We start from the raw sequence: 22,809 nt of genomic DNA, 5'->3' as shown, positions 1-22,809 counted from the left end.
GAATTTGTCATATCGTTGGCAGAGCTGTCCAAGCATTACATATACCACAATACCAATATCAATCTTTCTAGATTCCTCTCTGAAGAATTTGAATAATTATTTTACGGAATCAGCATTGCAAGCATTACAGCTTAGCACATGAAATAAGTCAAGGTTTTATAGGAAATTATGAGAAGTGCTTTATGAATGAACTCTGCGAAAACAAATTAGAATTCTAATCTTGAACACTCTCGAAAAAGTTCAGTCTCCGCACAAATTGATGATAACCCGATCAATCAAACAACATGTTTTTATTTTATATAGTGAACGTGACTTGTGCTCCCGAGAATTTGTTCGTTCAATCCATAAATTGGAGTATATGCAAATATTGCTGCTCTGGAAAAAATAGCTCGAACAACTTGCCAGCATGTCTGTAAATAAACGTATTGCGAACGTGAGTAGGACAAATACAGCAGTTTTCATGTCTTAATTATATCTGAATTTGGAAAAATGATAGCATAAAAAAATATATTTCTTATGAAACAATTCTGATACACTATCGCTCACTCTCTGAATGAAATAAAATAATCGCAAATAGTGTTCTATAAATGTTTATTACTAGGGTTATTTTTCCAAGTCTGATTTAATGAAAACGGCGAGTCTAGTATTTTGACTGTCACACGAATAGCTTTATATAAAATTAAAACAAAGCTATCCTTTGCTTCAGTGATTTTGGTCACAAAAAGGACACCGCTTCAACACGTCTTTCGCACCGAGGATTTTAAAAGCTCGAGAAACAAAACCGAGAGTTAATGTTCCCTAAAGTTTATCGGTTAAAGAATAGAAGACATGTATAATACGGTGACAATGTCAGAGGAGAAGTCTATATGGGAAATATATCGAGAGGTTAGAACCGACGCGTCAGACAGCACGTGCAGGGTAATTACACCATTAAGAATAATAATCGATGATCCTTGATTACCACAAGTTAGTTAGAAAAAATATTTATGCCCTGCACAAGATGACTACCCCTTGACCACTTGAGATTTCGTCCAACCAATGGATAGCATTTGTTTATTTTTATTAGTTCTACACCTGCTAAAAAGGACCTTACGGGAGTTTACTTCTTGATGAACGGCGAGAATTTCGACTGTCAGGTAGGTCTGTTTTTTTTAAGAACATAAATGTGTATTTCCGACTTCATGAATAATACATCAACTAATTCAAAACATTCCCTTTTCTTTAATTTTGCTATCAATTTTGTTTCAAATTGAATTTTAGAAACACTGTGCACATTGAAAGTATTGTTTTAACCAAGATATCAAAGCAACATGCCACAAAGACTGGATTCAGTGATACGGAGATAAGCCAGAAATTCTCACTTTTTAAAGATACAAATGTTCCTTTGAAATTAACACGGAAAAAGACTACATGCTATCATTACCCCTCCTGTTATCACTGCCGCTCTGTTTTTGAATGGGATTTGGTGGAGAGATGAGATTTGTTTTCACCAGGCAAAAACTGAGTTTGTGTTGAAAACTCCCATTAATAAAACATACGTTTTTTTATACATGTACAAGCGTTCGTTTCTCCCTGCGTCTTCTCGTGGTATTTGAACGAGTTGTTTCCTTAATTTGTTCCACTGTTTAATTTGTATGGTTGCTTGGTATATTATGTTATGGAGTTGATGAAATTAATTAGATCATTTAAGATTGCAGTCCCAAGCAAATTTGTACGGTACACAAATCATGGGCATTGATGCGATTGTCTAGATAACGTTTTACTGTCATTTTATTCGTAAACAGTGGTGTAATTTTCATAGACAGCAAAGTGAATGAATAGTTCGTACTTGACACTTTTAAAGCTAATGAATATGCAATGTCATCGTCATATAGATGGCGGAAGTTGAGAGTAGGTTCCTGTAATCCTTTCAGGAGAAAATGTAGTTTTACACAATGTACTATTTCAAAGGTCTTCTTCATAGAGTAAATAATGCACTTCATTGAAAACGCTTTTTACATATAATTTAACACTGTATGAACCGCAAAAAAAGCTCTGAAAAATAACACCATTTAATCATAAATATAGCCCTTATTGTATACAAACAAAATACAACCCTAACTGTTAATATGTTAATGCAAAGGAAGTGCCGGGTTAACCTGTGGATAGATAAGTTTTTGAAAGAGTTAGACGTGTCGATTTTATATAGTAAAAACCAAAATGAGATGCATTTCCCTCTGATTTTAGGGATTATTGGGTACAGCACTACTTTTGATAACTCTTCTACTAGTCTTCATGATGTATGGATTACTTCTGGAGAGTATACAACATTACATCATAGAGAAATACGGAACAGATCACTGGAATAGGATCTTGGAGTATATACAACAGAGGAATATTGTCTTCACCACTCATAAGATTTACACAGACGATCTGATGAAGAAAATCGCCAAAGGCTGTTGTCAAGTGTTCAACGAGCAGAAAACAGAGGACGACTACATGTTATTTTTTGGTCAGTGTTTTGTTAAATTTTTTGATCATTGTGGATATGACAAAATTGTTCGCCTGCAAGGTCGCCATTTCCGGGATTTTCTTCACGGCATTGATAATCTACACGAAACCATGCGATACAGTTACCAAAGAATGCAGAGTCCATCTTTCCTGGTTCAATCGGAAGACCGATATGGGTGTGTTCTAAGTTACCGCTCCAAACGAACCGGCTTCAAAAACTATGTTGCAGGCCAGTTGGCTCAATGTGCAAAAATGTTCTATGATATTGATATAGAATTGGAAATTTTGCTGGAGGAGCTTCTAAATACTGGCTGCAATGTGACGTTTAGAATTAACTTCGACAATTCGGCTTATTGTGCTCCTATGCAAGCTTCGGTCCCCAGCGATTTCTTTTATGACATCGAATTCATCTCAAACGAACTGTTTTTCAAGGTAGATATTTTTGTGGTCTCACCCACTTCGTAGTTATCGAGGAAAAATTCTCATTAGATGCTCGACGACAAAAATTAATATAGCTTCAAGGAAGCCAATACCTTCACACATTGTGCATTTTCTTGGTATTGATTTTGGAGTACAATTTAAACATTATTTCCCGTACTTCCTATCTTTTGTTGAGTTATCTCTGACCCATCGGCTAGAAAGCATCGCCCTCAGCAAATTCTGTATCATTCATAGTAATATTTCAGACTACAGACTGATTGAACTCATTAGTTTTCATAGCTTTACTTATGTATCATAAGACTTTTTAAATGTCATCAGCCACGTGGCGTCTTTAATCATTGTGTTACCTTTCTGCACTCCTTTCTCTCTGTACGATTTGATTTTTGAAGGTTTTCCCGTTCAGCATTGTCTTCAACAGAGACATGGTGGTTACAATGACAGGATACAGAATGTCTAAATGGCTAGATACCAACGACTTGATTGGCTCATACATCGATGTTCGATTCAAACTGAGACGGCCAATATTAGAATTCACATGGGATAATGTAAGTAACTGGGCCCTATGACTGCTCCCTACTGACAAATACTATTACATGTCTTTTCTATTGACTGACAGAATGGTCTGGTGTTTGAGTATTCCGCTGTTCTTGATTACTGATATCTACCGGTATGTAATGGTCAGTAAAAATAAATAACCTCTACATTTTTGATAAGGAATTGGAACATATTTGTGATATCTGAAAATGTAATCAGAAAAAACCCGGTTGATATTTGTACAGTTTCAAAATAAACATAGATCAAATGCACATACACATGTATATTTTCAAATACATGCACGTGAGAGTAGCATTGTGAAGGACTAATATGAAATCACAATTCATTAGCACATGCAAATCCTAATAGCCCTAACATATATCTTTAAAAAACATTTGTTTTATTGAATCTGGCATTTCTTATAAACTTCATGAAATCAGAGAGAAGGCACGTGCCAAATGCATCGTTATCTAGGTCAGAGTAATTTCTTTTTCTTGTAAGATTTCTGCGATAGTTTGAGTTGGTAGGTTGAAATATACAGGGACATTTACAACATTTTGAAGTGATTGACAGGTTTCATGCTATGCATGCGCTAAGTGAATTAAAGAAATTGATGTCACAATTTGATAACGTGCCGTGAATGAGACCCACGATTGTATAGTCATTTGATTATAAATGTGACCTACAATTTGAGTACAAAATGTTTACCATCAATCATCGTGCATCTTTTAAAGGGTGTAAAGTTAAAATTGCAGCGTGTAATCATTTTATAACATTTCTGGTTTTCATTTCAGATCATTACTCATCAGACAGTAGTGTTTGAACTCCAGTGCGCCAACCTCACCCCTCGAAGACATTCCACTATTATGGCGTCACTTGTAGAGAATACCATCAGTAGCAAATTCAAACTCATTTTCCGCGGACAGATGAAATACATCCCGTACTGGAACGCCATCGCCTTCCTCTGCAACCCACTGTAAGCATCTAAAGTGCACCATTCGGGATTCAAACTTAGCAGGGACTATGAAACTTCTATTAATTGAAAATATCAACTAAGCCATTATTTTTGACAGGAAATTATACAGAAAGTTTAATGACTGTTTGATAGTAGGCGGTTTTTTTCTATCACACGTGTACTTTACAATCTTCTATTTACAAACTGTAATTTCACAATCCAAAAGTATACGAGTATTTCATTCATATGTCGATTTGATATATCCCTGTGAGCTCGAAATAAAGGACACCACAGAGTCGTCCACTTCTGCTTCATACTTAGATATTTTATTCAAAGTAGACATTAACGGCAAACTGACAACTCAACTGTATGACAAACGGGATGATTTCAGCTTCTCCATCGTCAACTTCCCATATTTGTGTAGCAATATTCCATTATCACCTGCATATGGTGTTCATATATCTCAACTGATTCGATATGCAAGAGCTTGTTCTGGGTATAGTCAGTTTTTAAATCGAGGTAAGCTACTGACAAACAAGTTGATGGTACAAGGATTTCAACAGTCTCGATTGAAGTCAGCATTTCGCAAATTCTATGGTCGTTATAATAATAATAATAATAAAAGTACACTTATATAGCGCCTTATCTAAAAATATTCTAAAGCGCTGTACAACATACTAAAATTTACAATTGATAATTAAAAGAAAAACCATAGAATACACAACGAATATATAACGATCTAGTTCGTCAATACGACCTATCATTAGGTCAAATGCTGTCTGACGTGTTTCATGCCGATTGTTAAGCCGTTCTTGGCACACTGATTTTGACTGCGGATAACTCCGTTTACCTGATCAGGATATAGGGCTCACGGCGGGTGTGACCGGTCAACAGGGGATGCTTACCCCTCCTAGGCACCTGATCCCACCTCTGGTGTGTCCAGGGGTCCGTGTTTGCCCAACTATTTATTTTGTATTGCTTGTAGGAGTTATGAGATTGATCACTGTTCGTTATCTTCACCTTGCATATATGATTATTAGTCGCAACAACAACGCTATACATAGTTTTGCACATAGGTCTTTATTTTCAATAATAGTTCATGTAGAATGATTGATATATTTAGAATGGACCAGTTCACAATACTACCACATCAACAACAAGGAAAATTCTGCTCTTTTCACTGAAACTCAACAAAGTGAAATTCAGAGACTCTTATAATCAAACTCAAGAAACTTCTGTCTCTATTCAGTATTCTACACCTGAACTCTTCAATCAATCGTAGTGTTGTAGTTTAAACTCTTGGGAAGATTCAATATGAATTGGTTCGCTTGTAGTAGTAGCATGACTAAGTACTTTCATATTTCATTTCCTTGTTGAGCAAATATCTAATCATTGTGGGCGTTTAGTAAGGTGACTTTGATAACTAAAAGTCCACGATTTAAAGCCATTATTTACATTATCTTCCAACATCTTCGTGCTGTTTCCCTTTTCAACTGTCTGACAAGGATTTGTGACACCTAATCAATACAAACCGTCCCGGCATATGTTCATAAGCACGCACTGGTCATCGCGTTCAATGTTAATCAATTACAGCAGGACTGACATGCTAGGGAGAAATCTTCGTCTCTTGCATACGAGCTGAAGCAAACTCTAATGTGGAGGACCAGTTATCGAGGGTCATTAGACAAAACCTATTAATGTTTCACTTACATTAGTAGATTTTGGTCATCTAGGTCCCAAGAGGAATGGAAGTTCTTTGGCTTTTTATGAAAAATAATGAAATAGTTCATCGGCGTTCTATATTCTCCTGACTTCAGCTTCTTCGACGTTACTCTTCCTTATTATCATCTTACACTCGTCTCCTCTGTTATTATCAGATTGCTCTATATCTCTAAAGTTCTTTTTTGTGTTAATGCATTCGATATGATATGGCAGTAGATATTGTTCATTTTTGTTCTCTTTCCTCTGTAGAGTCGGCTCTCTGGACGACATGAGACGGGTCGGGTTGTACATAAATGACCTTAACCTCTTTGACTGTAGCAGAGACATTGTTCTCAATGGCTGGCAATACGCATCCCAGATGGAATTCTCTCTTGAACAGGTTAGAATTAAATTTCCTGGCAGTAAATGCTGTCGTTGATGAGAAAATTGTGGCTTTTGATACAAGATTCTTCCCGAGAAGTGGCAGTCATGATTTGTTTGTAAGTTGTTTTATGCTCAAATCAAGAATTTTTCACTGTGTAGAGACATTACCAGCAATAGATGAAGAGACATAACTTTTGACCTACCGTAGATATGGGGGTCAGGGCCGTAGCAGTGAAAGTTGTTAATCGTGCCATCGTTTCTAAGGTCAAAATCTGAAACACCGGCGACATTAACTTAAAATGTCGGACGCTTGGCATAAGAGCAGTCACCATATATGTTAAACATCTTAGGTTTGAGAATTGAAAACATATTAGGTTTGAGAATTGAATACATCTTAGTTTTGAGAATTGAAAACATATTAGGTTTGAGAATTGAAAACATCTTAGGTTTGAGAATTGAAAACATCTTAGGTTTGAGAATTGAAAATATCTTAGGCTTGAGAATTGAAAACATATTAGGTTTGAGAATTGAATACATCTTAGTTTTGAGAATTGAAAACATATTAGGTTTGAGAATTGAAGCATATTAGGTTTGAGAATTGAAAACATCTTAGGTTTGAGAATTGAAAACATCTTAGGTTTGAGAATTGAAAATATCTTAGGCTTGAGAATTGAAAACATATTAGGTTTGAGAATTGAATACATCTTAGTTTTGAGAATTGAAAACATATTAGGTTTGAGAATTGAAGCATATTAGGTCTGAGAATTGAAAACATATTAGGTTTGAGAATTGAAAACATCTTAGGTTTGAGAATTGAAAACATCTTATGCTTGAGAATTGAAAACATATTAGGTTTGAGAATTGAAAACATCTTAGGCTTGAGAATTGAAAACATTAGGTTTGAGAATTGAAAACATCATAAGTTTGAGAATTGAAAACATCTTAGGTTTGAGAATTGAAAACATCTTAGGTTTGAGAATTGAAAATCTCTTGGGTTTGAGAAATGCAAACCTCTTGGGTTTGAGAATTGCAAACCTCTTAGGTTTGAGAATTGAAAACATCTTAGGTTTGGGAATGGAAAACATTAGGTTTGAGGATTGAAAACATCTTAGGTTTGAGAATTGTAAACATATTAGGTTTGAGAATTGAAAACATCTTAGGTTTGAGAATTGAAAACATATTAGGTTTGAGGATTGAAAACCTCTTGGGTTTGAGAATTGAAAACATCTTAGGTTTGAGAATTGAAATCTTCCCCTTCCACTATTGAAAAGCCGGTGATCCTTACGTAACATCAAGACTAATGACGTCGATGAATTTCCGGTTTTTTGTTATGAAACACCCAATTTTCTAAGAGCAATTTTGTCAGTTCTAAGTTATGACCAACCTGTATTCAAGTAAAATTAATACAAATGTATTTAAATTCCTTTAAATCGCCAGCTTCAAACATGCAGTAAGATGAATTAAAATCATGAGTAATTGTGTAAATATACATCTTCTTAAAGATTCTTCCTATTACCTTTTAACGAACGCAAAGCAGTATTGTATATTTATCTTGCAATTTCTTGTTGCAATCACGTTTAAATCATAACATTTCAGCAACAAGAAAATAGCAAACTGATAGAAGAAAACATGATAAAGCAAGACGAATGGCAACTGAAGAGTGAGACGTTATTGTACTCCATGATCCCTAGAACGATTGCTGAACGCTTAAAACGTGGAGAGGACCCGGTCAACACATGCGAGGTATTGCAGTCTAACACATTGCTGGTGAAATAACTAACTTTCTCTTTGCTATCCTAATCCATTTTTTCCAATTATCGTCGCTATAAACAGAGGCAGACATTACCCCTGTATCAAACAAGGAGTCGGTTCCAATGTAATTTTTTATCGGTTTTATCGGTTTCCTTATCTTTTTCCTTTCATCAAGACCAAGGTTAATTTTTTGCTGTGTATTTTATCACATTGGTCGACTCATGCTTCAAGATAAATTTGCAATTGGTAATTACTTGAAATTTTTTCATCGATAGGAGATTTATTCAAATGTCGCATATGTATGAAATTTTTAGACAATACATCTGCATTCGTGAGGAATTGTCTAGATGATATTTGCTGAAGTGTTTAAAGTAAGGAATCGTGTTTTTGTCGCAGTAAATTGTGTTCTTCACTAATGCTGAAAGCCAAAAAAATTGGGGGGGAGATGTGAAGAAACAAAGCTTCATTACATAATACTTGAAAAGTTTCGTTTATAATTATTGTAAAGTGCAACACTGTAATATTGGTGAAGTTGGAATATGTTTTTCAGATGTTTGAGCAGGTGACGATTTTGTTTAGCTACATTGTGGACTTTGCAGATATCTGCGCTGAAGCGTCAGCAATGCAGATCGTGAAATGCATCAACGCCGTCTTCACATGCTTTGATGCTGTCGTCGACAAGTATGACGTTTTCAAGGTACAAAAAGTGCACCTAACACTACATATGTACGTTTAATTTGTGAATGGATACACAATGCTAGACGTTTATTTTATTATAGTTATCTTTATGGATTTACACTCTGTTTATTTCTGAGATTCAAGAATGTATCTTGTGATCAATCTCTTAAACGAATTGAAGATTAGCAAAACTAGAGCAAGACTGCAAAATATCGTCCGTGCAATATATTCAAAGATGAAGTTAGTTGTAATTAAAGAAAATATTTACATCCAAATAAACCGTTCGTTGGTCCAAAATGTCTGGCAGTGGTCTTTCAGCAATTTTTCTCATGTCATTGGGTCAAATGCTGTCTGACATATATTTCATACAGATTGTTAGGCCGTTCTTAGCACACTGATTTTGACTAAGGATTGCTTCATTTACCTGATCAAGATATAGGGCGTACGGTGGGTGTGACCGGTCGAAAGGGGATGCTTACTCCTCCTCGGCACTTGATCCCACTTCTGGTATGTCCAGGAGTCCGTGTTTGCTCAATTCTCTATGTTGTATTCCTAGAAGGAGTTATGTTTCATCGAAGAGTATTGATGAAATGTTAGTTCTAAAAACACTTTGTTCAATATCGAAGTGAAGAAAGATTTTATTTTGATAATGAAAGGTGAAGATGAATACCTCGAGAAGCAAAAATGGTAATTTTAAAATATACTTGGCGTCAAAATCACGGGAACAGGCACATTATTAGTTTGATAATCTTAGTACAGTTTTTCTTTATGATGCCTTTGACCTATGGTATTGAGAAAAAATTTGTATTTTCCTTTCACCATGGGGAATATATGTACCAGATTTGACTTTTCTAGCCCTAACAGTACTCTTTTTTATCTTTGCCACAAGGTACAGAAGAACACTGCACCATATCATTATACATCTTCTCTATGATGGTTGAATATGTGTATTTGTTGATACTGCTTCTAAGTTTTGTTTTGTGTCTATAACATTACCCCTGTAAGGTGAACCTTAATCCTTGACCTAGAAAACCAAATAGGCTTCTCCCACTTATCTTTGCGAACATATGAAACAAGTCTGATGATCCTAGTCTTATAACTGCTGTTGTAATCTGACCCACAAGATGCAGACAGACAGACAAACATCTATAATGTTTGAATATGTGTATCAGGTGTAGTCATCCTAGCCCTATTAGTATTTTCTCTCTCCTGTTTTATGTCTTTAAAATCACCCCATTAAGTTTCACCTTGACCTTTGATACATGATCGTGAAAAACAATAGGCTTTTCTCTCAGATCATCGGGAACATGTGTAGCTAGTTTGATGATCCTGGCCTTATTAGTACTGTTTTTTATCTGATCCACAAAGTGCTGACAGACGAACGGACGCATTGTGCCATTTAATAATACTATCTATGACGGCGTATAAAAATACCATCTTAAAAATGTAATGGATATACTAGTATATAAAATCATTGATTTAAATATTGACCAAATGGATTTGGTTCATTTACATATATGTATTAATTTGATTAAGACACCCACAGATTGGTCACAGTGCTATTGAAATTCTAGAATTTATATGTTTTTGTACTCTAATGGTGTTTCTTTCCCTCTGACTTGACCGACTCTATACAATCATCTTTCTAACAACAGATTCTAACATACTGGTACAATGCTCGCTATGGGGCTAACCTGCTCTTTTTATTTTTCTTCCTGTTTTTCTCTTTTCTTTCTTTCTTTTTTGTTGCCCAAATATAACAGTATAAATCAAAAATGTGTTGAATAGAGCATTTATTACAAATGTCGGGTTATAACAAAAGACATTGCAATACTTAATTACAAATATTTCAACTTATTCCCCAAAACATGATTTACTCGAAACATGCCACGATACTCATAGATCGGCATTTTAGCAACAGGAATAACTTAACTGTGTTGTTTATAATAGATGGAAACATTACAAATATCGTATATTACAATAATTGTATATTATAGCGATTAATCTATTTTCTGTGGTACGACAATCTTTATTTGTATATGTATAACATGATATATTTTGTATACGGGAGAGGTTTTCTAAGTTGCTAGAACTTGTAAACAATCCCTTTGTATATTTATACAATATAATATGTTCAAATCAAATCCTGTTCTATTGTAGGTGGAGACATTAGGAGACGCCGTGTACATGGTGGCGGGAGGTGTCCCAGACCGGAACGAGAACCACGCGGTCAATGTGGCGGGACTGGCAATAGAGCTAGTGGAGAAAGCGGCCAGTCTTATTGACCCGGTGTCCGGAGAGAATCTCCAGCTCAGGGCGGGTAGGTACCTGACTATAGTATTGCAGTAGCCACATGATTAAAATACTGTTGTAAATATAGTTGAAACAACCATATTGCAAGATGGAAGGATCCTCCAACAAAGACGCTCACATTATGTAGCATCAGATTAAGTTCATCGGATTCAAGAACAATGTGCAGCTTTTATTTTTTCAAACACACCATTTCTCCCTCTCTAATTTGAATGCTTAAACTAACCATTATTTTTTTCACATTTTGAAATATAGAGAAACTGAAGTTTATACGTTGTGATGTCATATACGGGGAACACTTTATGACGTCACATACGAGTAAAACTTCATTACGTTATGTATCTACCATCAGATCAACTTGCTTGAACTTTAAAATGATTAAATTATGGTAAATAAATAATCCGCTGAGGATATACAGTAAACAATGCAAACATTAGTGAATTAAAGTTGATTATGCAGAAATCACTTCAGAAGACCGTTGTTTATAAATAAAACATTATAAAAACAGCCTAGACATTTGTTCTTTATATATACATTTGTACTTTGTAATATCTAGGTTTTCAAGTTCAAAGGTCAGTGCTTTTATCAAGAAATAAGATGCACTGAAACAGATTAGATTTACGTTGGTGGATATAAATATCAGGATATGAAATTTGTGTTAGGTATGCACTCAGGGAGCGTTGTGGGAGGAATAGTGGGGAAGAGGATGCCTCAGTACTGTTTGTTTGGCGACACTGTGAACACCGCATCACGAATGCAATCCTATAGCGAGGTGAGGTTCTAGACATCCTCAGAGAAATCAAATTTACATTTATAAGTGTCGTATCAATACCACGTCTACATTCAATTTGTTTTGTTCAGTCAGGGAGGATTCATTTAAGTGAGCCTTGTCACGAATGTCTGAGAGGGAAAGGTTTTACCACAGTCTTTCGAGGGACGCTGAACGTCAAGGTATGTAACGTTAAAACAGTAGACAAACAGCCACACTAATAGCTGTTGCGGTACCTGCATCACTGTTCAAAGGGGACTATAAAATTCCGGAAAATACAGTGTATATTTGAATTGAAAGGGGAACGTCCTTCTGTATAACATTTTAACAGAAAAAGGTCCAAATCAGTGGCATTGTTTTCAGTTATCGTGTAGTAGTGGGTGCACTGTTTTCAGTTATCGTGTAGTAGTGGGTGCACTGTTTTCAGTTATCGTGTTGTAGTGGGTGCATTTGTGGTCGAACTAGGTGGAACTGCTTCCAGTGCCGCAAGTTCCTCTAGCTCCACTTTAATCGCCAGCGATGGTTTTATTTTCATTTCTACCTTCTTCAATGAATAACTATATCTCCTTTTCCAGTGGAACCAAATAATTCCTTTGATCAGTCCATCGGCAGAAATGGGAATAGTTCCACCCTCCACGTACAATCCGTTTAGGGTACAGTAACCGCAGTCTCGGTACCACCAGCCAGACTGGTCCTTTCTCGCGCAGGACGAAAACCACAAATCATAGTCTTTATCGTACGTACTAAACCTCATGTTTTGGTGATAACTTAAGAAGGAATCACCTGCTGTTCCAGAGTAATTGGAAATAATCAGTCTGTATCCGTCTGCTTCGTTAGAGACGGCGAAATGTCCGTATATGGCATACGCTTCATCTCCTTCCCAGTCCCATAGGTCAATCCTCAGGGTGTAGTTGTTAGCCCTCGTCATCACGTGTAAATATTCGTTTCCCAGCCAATATTCAGAATTCGGGTTACCGAATCCGAATGCATATCCATTCCAGTTTTGGGTGAAATTCACACTTCCATCCTGTCTCCTTTGGATCACAGTCCAGCCCCCTCTTTCTGTGTCCATGTCACACCAGACATTCATTATCTTGCCATTGGAGAAACGTATTGGGTATACTCCAGACTTGTGGAATCCATTGATTTTCAATTCGTTGCAATCTTAAAAATAATATTTCAATAATTAATGAAAAAGAAAAAGAAGAAGCATTGGAATATACAGAAATATGCAGTTAATGTTGTAGTTTCTGGAGTTTAGCTAGAGTATCTGGATATGTACCTCGGACTAAAGGTATATTTGGAAAACTGGGTGCCATTTTCTTGTACTTCTCAACTTCTATCGATTCACTTTGTCTCCTAAGTTGCTGATCAAGTTTGCTATTCAAGGTTTCCAGTTTCCTTTTAAAATTAATAAAATCAAGGTTTATGGATTTTAATTTCCGATCTGATAATAAATGAAACCTTTGTTGTTAACGAAAATCGTCGAGTTTACAAAGATACATTAATTCTGCAGACGCCATTTAAAGTTTTATTCATGCTTGCATTGATGCTATAAATAAAACTGAATCAGATACTGTTTTTCTGTCCCATCCAAAATCAATTTCTTAATCATAAATTCGTGTAATAATATTTCTAGATACACGTATTCTATAACCAGTCGCTAACTTACATAATGACGTCACTGAAAACATTCTCTTGGTTAGCTTTAGCGGTCTCAAAGTCTTGATTTAACCTTTCTAACAGGTTACACTGATGTTCGTTTTGTAATGACGTAGACAGAGACCGGTACTGTAGCGTCGAACATACGCTGGCCCGTGAGACGCTTTCCCGGGATCGAGCGGCCGGTAATGAACCATCTTCTTGGCTTAAAGATGAATACAACATTCCTAAGACCTGTATCACAATGCTTATGCAATGCATCTGCAATATGAAGGAAAAATCTCAAAACGCATGTGGATAAACTATAAATCACACTTTGTTTATCGTTTGCGTTACGTACTTTTAAACCAGACACGCCTGATATTTTCTTTGACATTTAATCATGTAACTTTTGAAAACTTGAAATTTATTATAGCTTTATCAACTGGAGTCATGAGGTACGTAAAATTTACCATAACGAAATACGATGCCTTTACTATAACGAACCTCTAGCTGCTTCGTGGATCACTTTCGTATCCCCCTAATTATGTTTCCAAACCCAGGGATCATTTTCCTTCAACGATGTGACTCGTAAGCTGTTAACAACTTAAATACATAACGAAGTACATGTATGTTACTTTTGTAATGTATCGTAAAAAATACTCACCTTTTTGGTTTTTGTGTATCCGCTTTCACATGTAAGACAACGATATTATTCTTTCTATGAGCCTTGATTTAGGAGTGAACCCATGTGCCAACGCAGAGGGTTCGTATTTCATTATTAAATCGAGATATGAAATAATGTGCTTCAGTCAAACTACATCTGAATTTACTGACCCTTGTCTAACCTGAAACTTTTATGACTCCTGTAAGCGAAATTCACAAGGTATATAGAAATTTAGCAATTGATGCAAGATTATAAACACATGTTGATACGTCATACTTCTTGGGGAAACCAAACATTGTAGAATGATTCATTCTCCGTTGTTCACTTTCAATGGTGCATGTGTTTTTATAATTAAAAAAAAATTACCATCAAATTTTCAAAATAATCTTGTGCAGGTAAATCTCGATATAGAAATGTTTAAACTATATCAAAAACTGCATGTTTCTTATCGATATGTCGAAATAAACGACGAAAACATTTCAGAAATATTTGCTGAATAATATTATCATTTTAAACGTCGGAAGACGTTAAAGTGATGCATTTGTCAAAAACAAGATCGTGGACATATAAAGGTATAATATTAAAAAACACTATGTATGTTGTATAAGAACTTGGTTCAAGCTTTGGTTTCAAACCATAAGACGATTCAGAAAAGCTTTAGTAGGTCCACGGCACTACTTCATATCTAGGTCATTGCATGCATTTGGGTCATTATGAAAATACTAGTATTTTCAGACATTGATTTTAAACTTTTAGGTGAGAAAAAAAAAATCTAAATTTTGCAAAGGTTTACCTTCTATAGCAGTGTTACAGCCCTGGTCAGGGGGCGGTAGTAAAATATGGTATATCAATCAAAAACGCCCTACTTTCAATTTCTGAATAACCAGAGGAAACGTTCGCTCTATCTGTAAATAAAATGAAAAACACGTAAGTGTCTTCGGAGGTTCATTTGGTATTGACCACGCCATTTTCTTTTCTGTATTTAACAAAACAAAACTTTTCTCTATATCATGAAACAAAGTTTTTCTCTCTTTAACAAACCAAAGCTTTTCTTAATATGATAAAACAAAGCTTTTCTCTATATCATGAAATAGAGCTCTTTGTTGAGAAATGATGAGACAAACTACTACCATCACAGCATGCATGGATCGGGTTTTTGTTGTTGTTTTTCTATTATTGTTGAGAAATGATGAGACAAACTACTACCATCACAGCATGCATGGATTGGGTTTTTGCAGGGCAAAGGTGAGATGAACACATACTGGCTGGCAGGTAGAGATGGCGAGAAGAGAACCAAAATCATATGTGAATTACTGAAAGCCGAAAAGGCCAAAAAGATGAAAACCCAATATCGGCAAGTACACCTCTTAATTCCGTCATCTACCACATACTCGTGCATAAGAATAAATGTAAGCAATTCAATTATTAGAGGCGAAATGCATGCCTTACAGCATCTCCGCTCGTTGATCATAATACGGAATTGTTACTAGACAATTATTTATATCAAACACATTTACTAATGTCAAAAACATCTTTACTCTCTGCATCAAGTTCTTTGTACTGCATAAATACTTGGCTATACTAAATCAAAGAAAACCAATTCAGGGGGGGGGGGGGGGGGATCTGCATTTACACGAAATTACATAATAAAACTGGATTTGAAACTTTTAGATTTCTGAGTTTCAAGATCCCACGGTTCAGATTATGTAAAAAACAGGTGAGATATGTGGATCAGTTTCTGCTTACACTTGGCATGCGCATTGCTTATATTCTTTGGTTTCCTGTAAGTGAACTACAAACAATGCTAGCAATACCTCATAACCACCAACTACTTCAAAAAACAGAATAACTCATGATTTGTGCTTTACCAGAGAATATATATAGTATAATAATATCACTGTGAAGATATTTAGTTATATTGAGGAAAGTGTTTACTAATCCTCAGGCATTTTACTCTTGTGTGCATAATTGTAATACAGGTACAACGATGTTAAGCCGTTTTCATTCTTCCATGCAAAGTTAAGGTGAGAGAATCACTGTAGATCTGATATAGTCCACCCTTTAGTCGGATACCCTGTGGAAATCGAATACAAATTTAAGTCGGATAAGGGTGATGGTGACTAATGTTTGTCATGGAATGTTATTCTAAACTTTAGCATATTTTGCATCAAGCGTGCTTGGTAAGTTTTAAAATTCCGATTCTATTTATGCATGTTTTTTTTTTTTAAGTCTCGCTGAAATTTTTTACTTGATGTTTTAATTTTTCAAATTGATGAAATTCAGAGAGATACTTTGTGTAATTTGAAATTCCCAAATGCAAGAAATCGTAATTAAAACCCCCCACCGTAAAACACACTCCACGGTACAAGTAGTGAAACCTGAGAAAATTATTAGGGGCAAAAGGACCTTCTGTTACCTTGTGGACGCTGTGATATGCACACTCCAATGACGAGTTTGATATGAACTGCACGCAACAGAGCTCCTATTCTTAGAAATGCATAGGTATCTTGCAATTGGGATGTAGCATGTCTGATTGAAGTGCACTTAAAGAATTTATATCCTCGTCTGGCTTTCATTACCAATTTCGCATCAATTCGCTTCACTTAAGAATTCGTGCAGTAAGATATGACGCAAACGACCAGTTTGAGACAGTGTTGGTCTAACATATATAAACATTTATATGGAATGAATACATATATGCATGCAAATCCAAACATAAAAGCATAGAGTGGTTTATGGGTCATAAAAACCGTAAATAATGAACTTTGTTTCTAGATTATGTGTGGCTGATTTGGTTATGTTTGAAATGCTCTCGTGCTTCTTCTCTCTACAGCAGCAAAAAAAAAATAAAAAAAAAAATAAAAAAATTGCAATTGGTCAATCACTTTCCGCTACTTCACTGTTATGGCTTCTAGATAGTGTCCATACAATGTCTCAATATAAGATGGATGTCATTAGTACGATTTTCAAAAACATGTTTTTCTCTCAAAACTTGCTGTCTTTACTCAAATAACAGAGACACACGACTACCGACAGCGACACACGATTACCAACAGTGAGTGCGTATGGTATCTACTACTGAAGTTTAATCGGACCGCTAGTGTCAGGGTTTGTTGTTGGTTTGTGGGTTGGGTTTTGTTTGGGGGAGGGGGTATTTTATTTGTTGTTTATAAGGGGTGGATGGGTGGGTGAAATTACATATGATTGATTTAAAACTACAAATTAAAGATATGTAGCACATCAAATAAAGATATTAGTGTGGCCCTAATACGCTTCCGTAGTTTAAGTACGCTACAGCATGTTTTATTTAACAGTGTTGAAATTATACGTGAAAACGATAAAAGAAAATCATGCTTGTATAAATGTTGATGTCAGTGGATTGTAATACGCATGCCGATATCTCTCATTAGTATATGCAAGATATATACATCAATAGATTTTAACTAATTAACATATAATCATTGATCTCTGTCAGATACTAGTAAATTGCGAACTTGTTTTAAATATTGACAATCAGGTCGCACTTTCACACATCAAATTGTTCCAAGTACATTGATTGGTAAAGTCACTATTTTAAAGGCCTTAAGTTAAATACTATTAGTAGTTGCATGTACCGATTAGAATTTTGACTGATCATATTGCGTATATTGCATTTTGACTACACATACTTTACGTCACAGCAAGTAACTTTCTAATAACGTCACTTTGCAGCTCGTTCGAAAATGGGTTTGATCTACACGGCATGCATAATATCACGAGCTCTGCTAACTTCTCCCTACTGCAGACAACCAATCAGGAGGATTCTCAACACAAAGGTGGGCAGAGTACGTGAATATCTTCTCTGTTTTAGCGCACATAAGCTGAAAGCTCAAGTGAACTTTTCTGATCCACATTTTGTCCGCCGTTCACATGTCCACATACTTTTAATAATTCCGATTTCTGAACCAAAAGGCCATTTTCAACCAGAATTCCCACAAATCATCCTTGGCTGAAGGGGATTCAATTCTGTTCAAAGAATTTTTAAAAAGAGATAATTAAGAGATAGTGAAAATGTGGTGGGGCCTTTTAATTTTTTTTTAGGTCATCTGAGTAAACTCAAGTGAAACTTTTAACCAGTACCCGGTGTTCTCGAGAGCAACTGGGTCAAATAAATATGAAACTGATTCGAAAGCATCATCAGTCAGTGCAAAATTTCAATTTGTTCAAATCATGGCCTTCAGGGGTAGGATAGGGCCACAATAGGGGATCCAAGTTTTACCAGGGAACATATCGGTTGGTTTGTTGTTTTATGTCCCGTCAAGAATTGTTCATTCATGTTGAAACGTCACCAGCTGTACATATGTGAAGAACCACGATTTTAAACCTATGTTTTAGCACTCGGGACCGTAGCAGTGAGGGTTCTTTATCGTGCCAACGCCTCCCTCGACCGCTGTTTTTAAGGTCATATCCGCATGATCTGAAAGACCCGTGATACTCACTTCTGAATACCGAGTGTTTGGTGATGGAGCAATCACTACCTATCTTAACGTCTTAGGTTTGACTCTGTCTTGGAACGATTGGGGCTCGAATTCACGACCTCCCAGTTACGAAGCGAACGCTCTACCACTGAGCTACCGCGACCGGTTGGGAACATATAGGAAAAACCTTTACAAATCTTTTTATTTGTAAGAACAACAAGACTTATTAGTCGAATTAATATGCAAATATTCTTATTTAGTGCAGATTCAACTTAGTTCAAATCTTGGCCCTTTGGTGGGTCATAATTTAGATGTTTTACATGGAATATATTGGAAAAATATTTTCTAAAATAGCAGGGTCATGGTTAGTCATTAAATTGCAAGCATCCTCCGGTATTGTTAATTCAAATTTGTTGAGGGTTGGTTATATATTGTTTAACGTCATTCATACTGAGATATCATCATTGCCGGTGAAGGGCTGTAAAACTTGGGCCTATGCTCGGCTCTAATGGCCTTTCAGCAGGGAGGGATCTTTCACGTGCCACACCCGCTGTGACACGGTACCTCGGTTTACGCGGTCTCATCCAAAGGACCGCCCCATTTAGTCGCCTTTTGCTACAAGCAAGGGGCACTAAGGATTTATTTTAACCCGGATTTTCACAGACCCCAAGTTTGTAGACGTCATGGCCATGGGTAGGGTCCGGCCACAACAGATGAACAGTGGGGTCACTATTGGTCATATCAAAATATGGAAGTACCCTCAGGTAGTGCAGTGTAGAAGAACTGGTTTTATAGTACCTCCTGCCGCGCAATCATTGCCAAATATGGAGAGTCGTCAGCATTGGCGGTTCCGTTTAAGATAACGAATTGGTCAACGATATATATTTCAGAACTTAAATCTAGTTTATATTTTTGAAAAATACACAAAACTATGCATTATAAAATGTCTTTCTTTGTTGTTTTATCGGAGGATGAAGGTAATTGCAGAAAAATTTGCATAAACCCGCATTACCCGATAAAACAACAAAGAAAATATTTTATTTAGAAATATAAAGGTAGGTGTAATGGCCGATGCTACAAGAGATCTGAATCAGCTTTCGCAACTTGATATTCCAATATTTAGTAAAGCAATACCTATTTCATAACCCGATACATTGGTACACTTGTTTTGTTGGTAATCTCGTGCGTTGGACATATACAATAAGAGCTTTTAGTAAATTTGAAATAGCAAAACTTTTCTCAAATCAACATCAATTTCTTGTTGACTTTCAACACGTTACATGACCATTCGTCACGATAAATCATAAACTAGACTTTTTGACATCATTGACAGTTGCTTCTTCAACAAAAATGGAAAACGGAAATATTCATATCTAGTGATCAGTCATCCAAAAAATTACTTTGTTAAACACCACTCTGATTACACGCATAAGTACTCTGAAGTTGAAATAAAAAATATGCTGGAGTTCCTCCTTGACAACATCTTTGTATTCTTTGGTGATTAGGTCTTCCAACAGTCTGTTGGAATTCCGATGGTCACGAATTCTGCTCCTTTGTTAGCTGAGCTATTTCTATATTTTCATGAAGCAGAATCTATTCAAAAACTTATACATGTACCTGTACGTGAGAAGAATAAATTTCTTGCTGTGGCCTTCAGTTCGACATTTAGATATATTGACGTTTTATCTATCAACAATAATGATTTTCATTCACATATCGATTCGATATATCCCTGTGAACTCGAAGGTCAGAGGTAATAAAAAGTACACCAGAGTTATCTACTTCGGCTTCATACTTAAGACATTTTATTAAAAATAGATATTAACCGCAAGTAACAACTCAATTTTAAGACAAACTGGATGATTTCAGCTTCTTCATCGTCAACTTTCCATATCTATGTAGCAATATTACATTTTAACCTGCATATGGTGTGTATATATCTCGACTCATTCGATACGCAAGAGTTTGTTCTGCGTATGATCAGTTTTTATACGTCCGTCGAAGACGGGACGTATTATGGTATGGTGTCGTACGTCTGTCTGTCTGTCTGTCTGGACCTTGTGGGCAGGATACAGACTGAACCATAAGCCCTAGGACTTTACAACTTAGTACATTTGATCACCATGATGAGAGGAAGACGCCTATTGTTTTTCAAGGTCAGAGGTCAAGGTCGTAGTATCACTTATTAGGAAAACCTTGTGGGCAGGATACAAACCGAACCGTAAACTCCAGGATATTATAACTTGGTATATTTGATCACCATGATGAGAGGAAAATGCCTATTGTTTTTCAAGGTCAGAGGTCAAAGGTCTAGGTCGTAGTATCACTTTTTAGGAAAACCTTGTGGGCAGGATACAAACTGAACCGTAAGCTCCAGGATATTATAACTTGGTATATTTGATCATCATGATGAGAGGAAGGTGTCTATTGTTTTTCAAGGTCAGAGGTCAAGGTCGAAATATCACTTATTAGGAAAACCTTGTGGGCAGGATACAAACCGAACCGTTAGCATATTTATGAAGTAGCGCATTCTAAGGCTATCCCTCTTTATATCTTGATATCCATTTCTACAAGCATAATAATGAATTAGCTCACAGACGACAGTGCTAACTTCACTAAAATATGAATCCCACTGAAATATGTTTTCCTTGAGCAAAATCTACGGGCGTATTATGCCACGTTGGCGTTGCTCTTGTTAAATCGAGGCAGGCTACTGGCAAACAAGTTGATGGTGCAAGGGTTTCAACAATCCCGTTTAAAATCAGAATTAAGTAAATTCTATGGTCGTTACAACGATCTATTTCGCCAATACAACCGAACATATGGTCAAATGCTGTCTGACATGTTTCATACCGATTGTTAGGGCATTCTTGGCACACTGATTTTGATTACGGATGATCAAGATATAAGGCTCTCTTCGGGTGTGACAGGGGATGCTTTCTCCACCTTGGCACCTGATCCCACCTCTGGTATATCCAGGAGTCCGTGTTCGCCCGACTCAATATTTTGTATTGCTAATAGGTCCTGGAGTTATGAGATTTTTCACTGTTCGTCATTTTCACCTTTTATACATCTTGTGCACCTGGCTTAATACATTGTATGTACACACATCTTAATATCTTATTAATAATATATTATCTCATGATAAGCAGAATCTCAAGCGCATTAACATATTTTCTCAAATGCATGACTTAAGATCTTGTGTGCTTGATATATTATCCCATGTGTATGATCTCATGTACATGACATGTTATCTTGTGCTCATGTCATGCCATGCCATCTCATGCACATATTATATCATGCGCACAATATGATATATCTCAACATATAATTTATCATTCATTCATAAACGGTTGTCTAAGTATGAAGTACCATAATTATTACATTTACTAAATGTTTGTTAGCGATTATTTTATGCTGTTTCGTTGCAATGTATTTATCGTAAATAAAATCACTGACCGTATAATTTGACATGAACGAGTAAAATTACAAAATATTACAATTTAAGGAACAAAAATCTAAATTGTTTGTATTTTGGGGGATATAAAACAGGGAAATCTGGGGAGTCGTTTGTGTCTGAATATGAATAGGTTGCCACAACAACCGTTAAGAGTATACGGGCATGTTTCCATGCAGAGAAAGCTCCAAAATTCAAATTCCTCGTTCTTAAATTGATTTATATTTACAGACCCCAAGCCAAAAAGCACGCTCAAGAAGAAGAATTCCAGTTCATTAGACATTGTTGCAGAAAGTGCCTCAGATGACAAATCTAAACCAGCACCTGTGTTTGTGTGAGAAATAGTTAATCCAGGATTTCAAAACATATCAAAATGCCTGAGTAAACCTGACATGTGGTTTTCTGAAGGACAGAAAATAAAATTACTCTTGTTTAAAAGATCTACATTGTTGAAAATAAAATGTCGTCAGTTTCTTAGTTTTTCTAATTGAACATCTGGAAAATGAAATGGAGTTAAGTGGATAAGACTAAGTGTTTTTATCTTTGATGGCATAGGTTTGAAAAACACAAAAC

The 22,809-nt window shown here is 36.0% G+C and overlaps 2 protein-coding genes across 5 annotated transcripts; one reads left to right on the top strand and one right to left on the bottom strand.

The window, feature by feature from the left end:
* The first annotated feature begins 1,061 nt into the window (after nucleotides 1–1,061).
* On the top strand, nucleotides 1,062–22,708 carry LOC125648252 (soluble guanylate cyclase 88E-like). The gene is made up of 14 exons (XM_048875227.2): nucleotides 1,062–1,136; nucleotides 2,227–2,922; nucleotides 3,321–3,476; nucleotides 4,260–4,441; nucleotides 6,392–6,521; nucleotides 8,102–8,248; nucleotides 8,808–8,954; nucleotides 11,096–11,255; nucleotides 11,908–12,017; nucleotides 12,107–12,196; nucleotides 15,561–15,676; nucleotides 16,302–16,346; nucleotides 18,034–18,146; nucleotides 22,468–22,708. Exons 1-14 carry the CDS (start codon nucleotides 1,110–1,112, stop codon nucleotides 22,572–22,574), a joined length of 2,226 nt encoding a protein of 741 aa, XP_048731184.2. The 5' UTR covers nucleotides 1,062–1,109; the 3' UTR covers nucleotides 22,575–22,708.
* Nucleotides 10,712–15,235, bottom strand: LOC125648247 (microfibril-associated glycoprotein 4-like). 4 transcript variants are annotated; one of them, XM_048875220.2, is made up of 4 exons: nucleotides 15,116–15,235; nucleotides 13,687–13,937; nucleotides 13,297–13,415; nucleotides 10,712–13,178 (listed from the first exon to the last, which is right to left on the bottom strand). In XM_048875220.2, the coding sequence occupies exons 2-4, from the start codon at nucleotides 13,935–13,937 to the stop codon at nucleotides 12,442–12,444; spliced, it is 1,107 nt and encodes a 368-aa protein (XP_048731177.1). In that variant the 5' UTR covers nucleotides 15,116–15,235; the 3' UTR covers nucleotides 10,712–12,441. The 4 variants fall into 4 exon arrangements, with proteins under 4 accessions (XP_048731177.1, XP_048731175.1, XP_048731174.1 ...); XM_048875218.2 differs by lacking the exon at nucleotides 15,116–15,235 and adding an exon at nucleotides 14,323–14,575; XM_048875217.2 differs by lacking the exon at nucleotides 15,116–15,235 and adding an exon at nucleotides 14,129–14,260.
* Nucleotides 22,709–22,809: the final 101 nt, after the last annotated feature.

The sequence above is a fragment of the Ostrea edulis genome, chromosome 6 (genome assembly GCF_947568905.1).
Source record: "Ostrea edulis chromosome 6, xbOstEdul1.1, whole genome shotgun sequence".
NCBI lineage: Eukaryota > Metazoa > Mollusca > Bivalvia > Ostreida > Ostreidae > Ostrea > Ostrea edulis.
The sequence above is the reverse complement of the archived record's forward strand: the minus strand, read 5'-3'. Positions and strand labels throughout refer to the sequence as shown.

Excerpts from the sequence above, each read along its gene's own strand:
- LOC125648252 (XM_048875227.2), top strand. The coding sequence starts at position 1,110 with ATGAACGGCGAGAATTTCGACTGTCAG. Across the intron at positions 8,249-8,807 it reads ACCCGGTCAACACATGCGAG|ATGTTTGAGCAGGTGACGAT; the intron begins GTATTGCAGTCT and ends TATGTTTTTCAG. Across the intron at positions 8,955-11,095 it reads ACAAGTATGACGTTTTCAAG|GTGGAGACATTAGGAGACGC; the intron begins GTACAAAAAGTG and ends GTTCTATTGTAG.
- LOC125648247 (XM_048875217.2), bottom strand. Across the intron at positions 13,416-13,686 it reads GTTTTCAGTGACGTCATTAT|GAAACTGGAAACCTTGAATA; the intron begins GTAAGTTAGCGA and ends TAATTTTAAAAG. Across the intron at positions 13,179-13,296 it reads AAATATACCTTTAGTCCGAG|ATTGCAACGAATTGAAAATC; the intron begins GTACATATCCAG and ends ATTATTTTTAAG.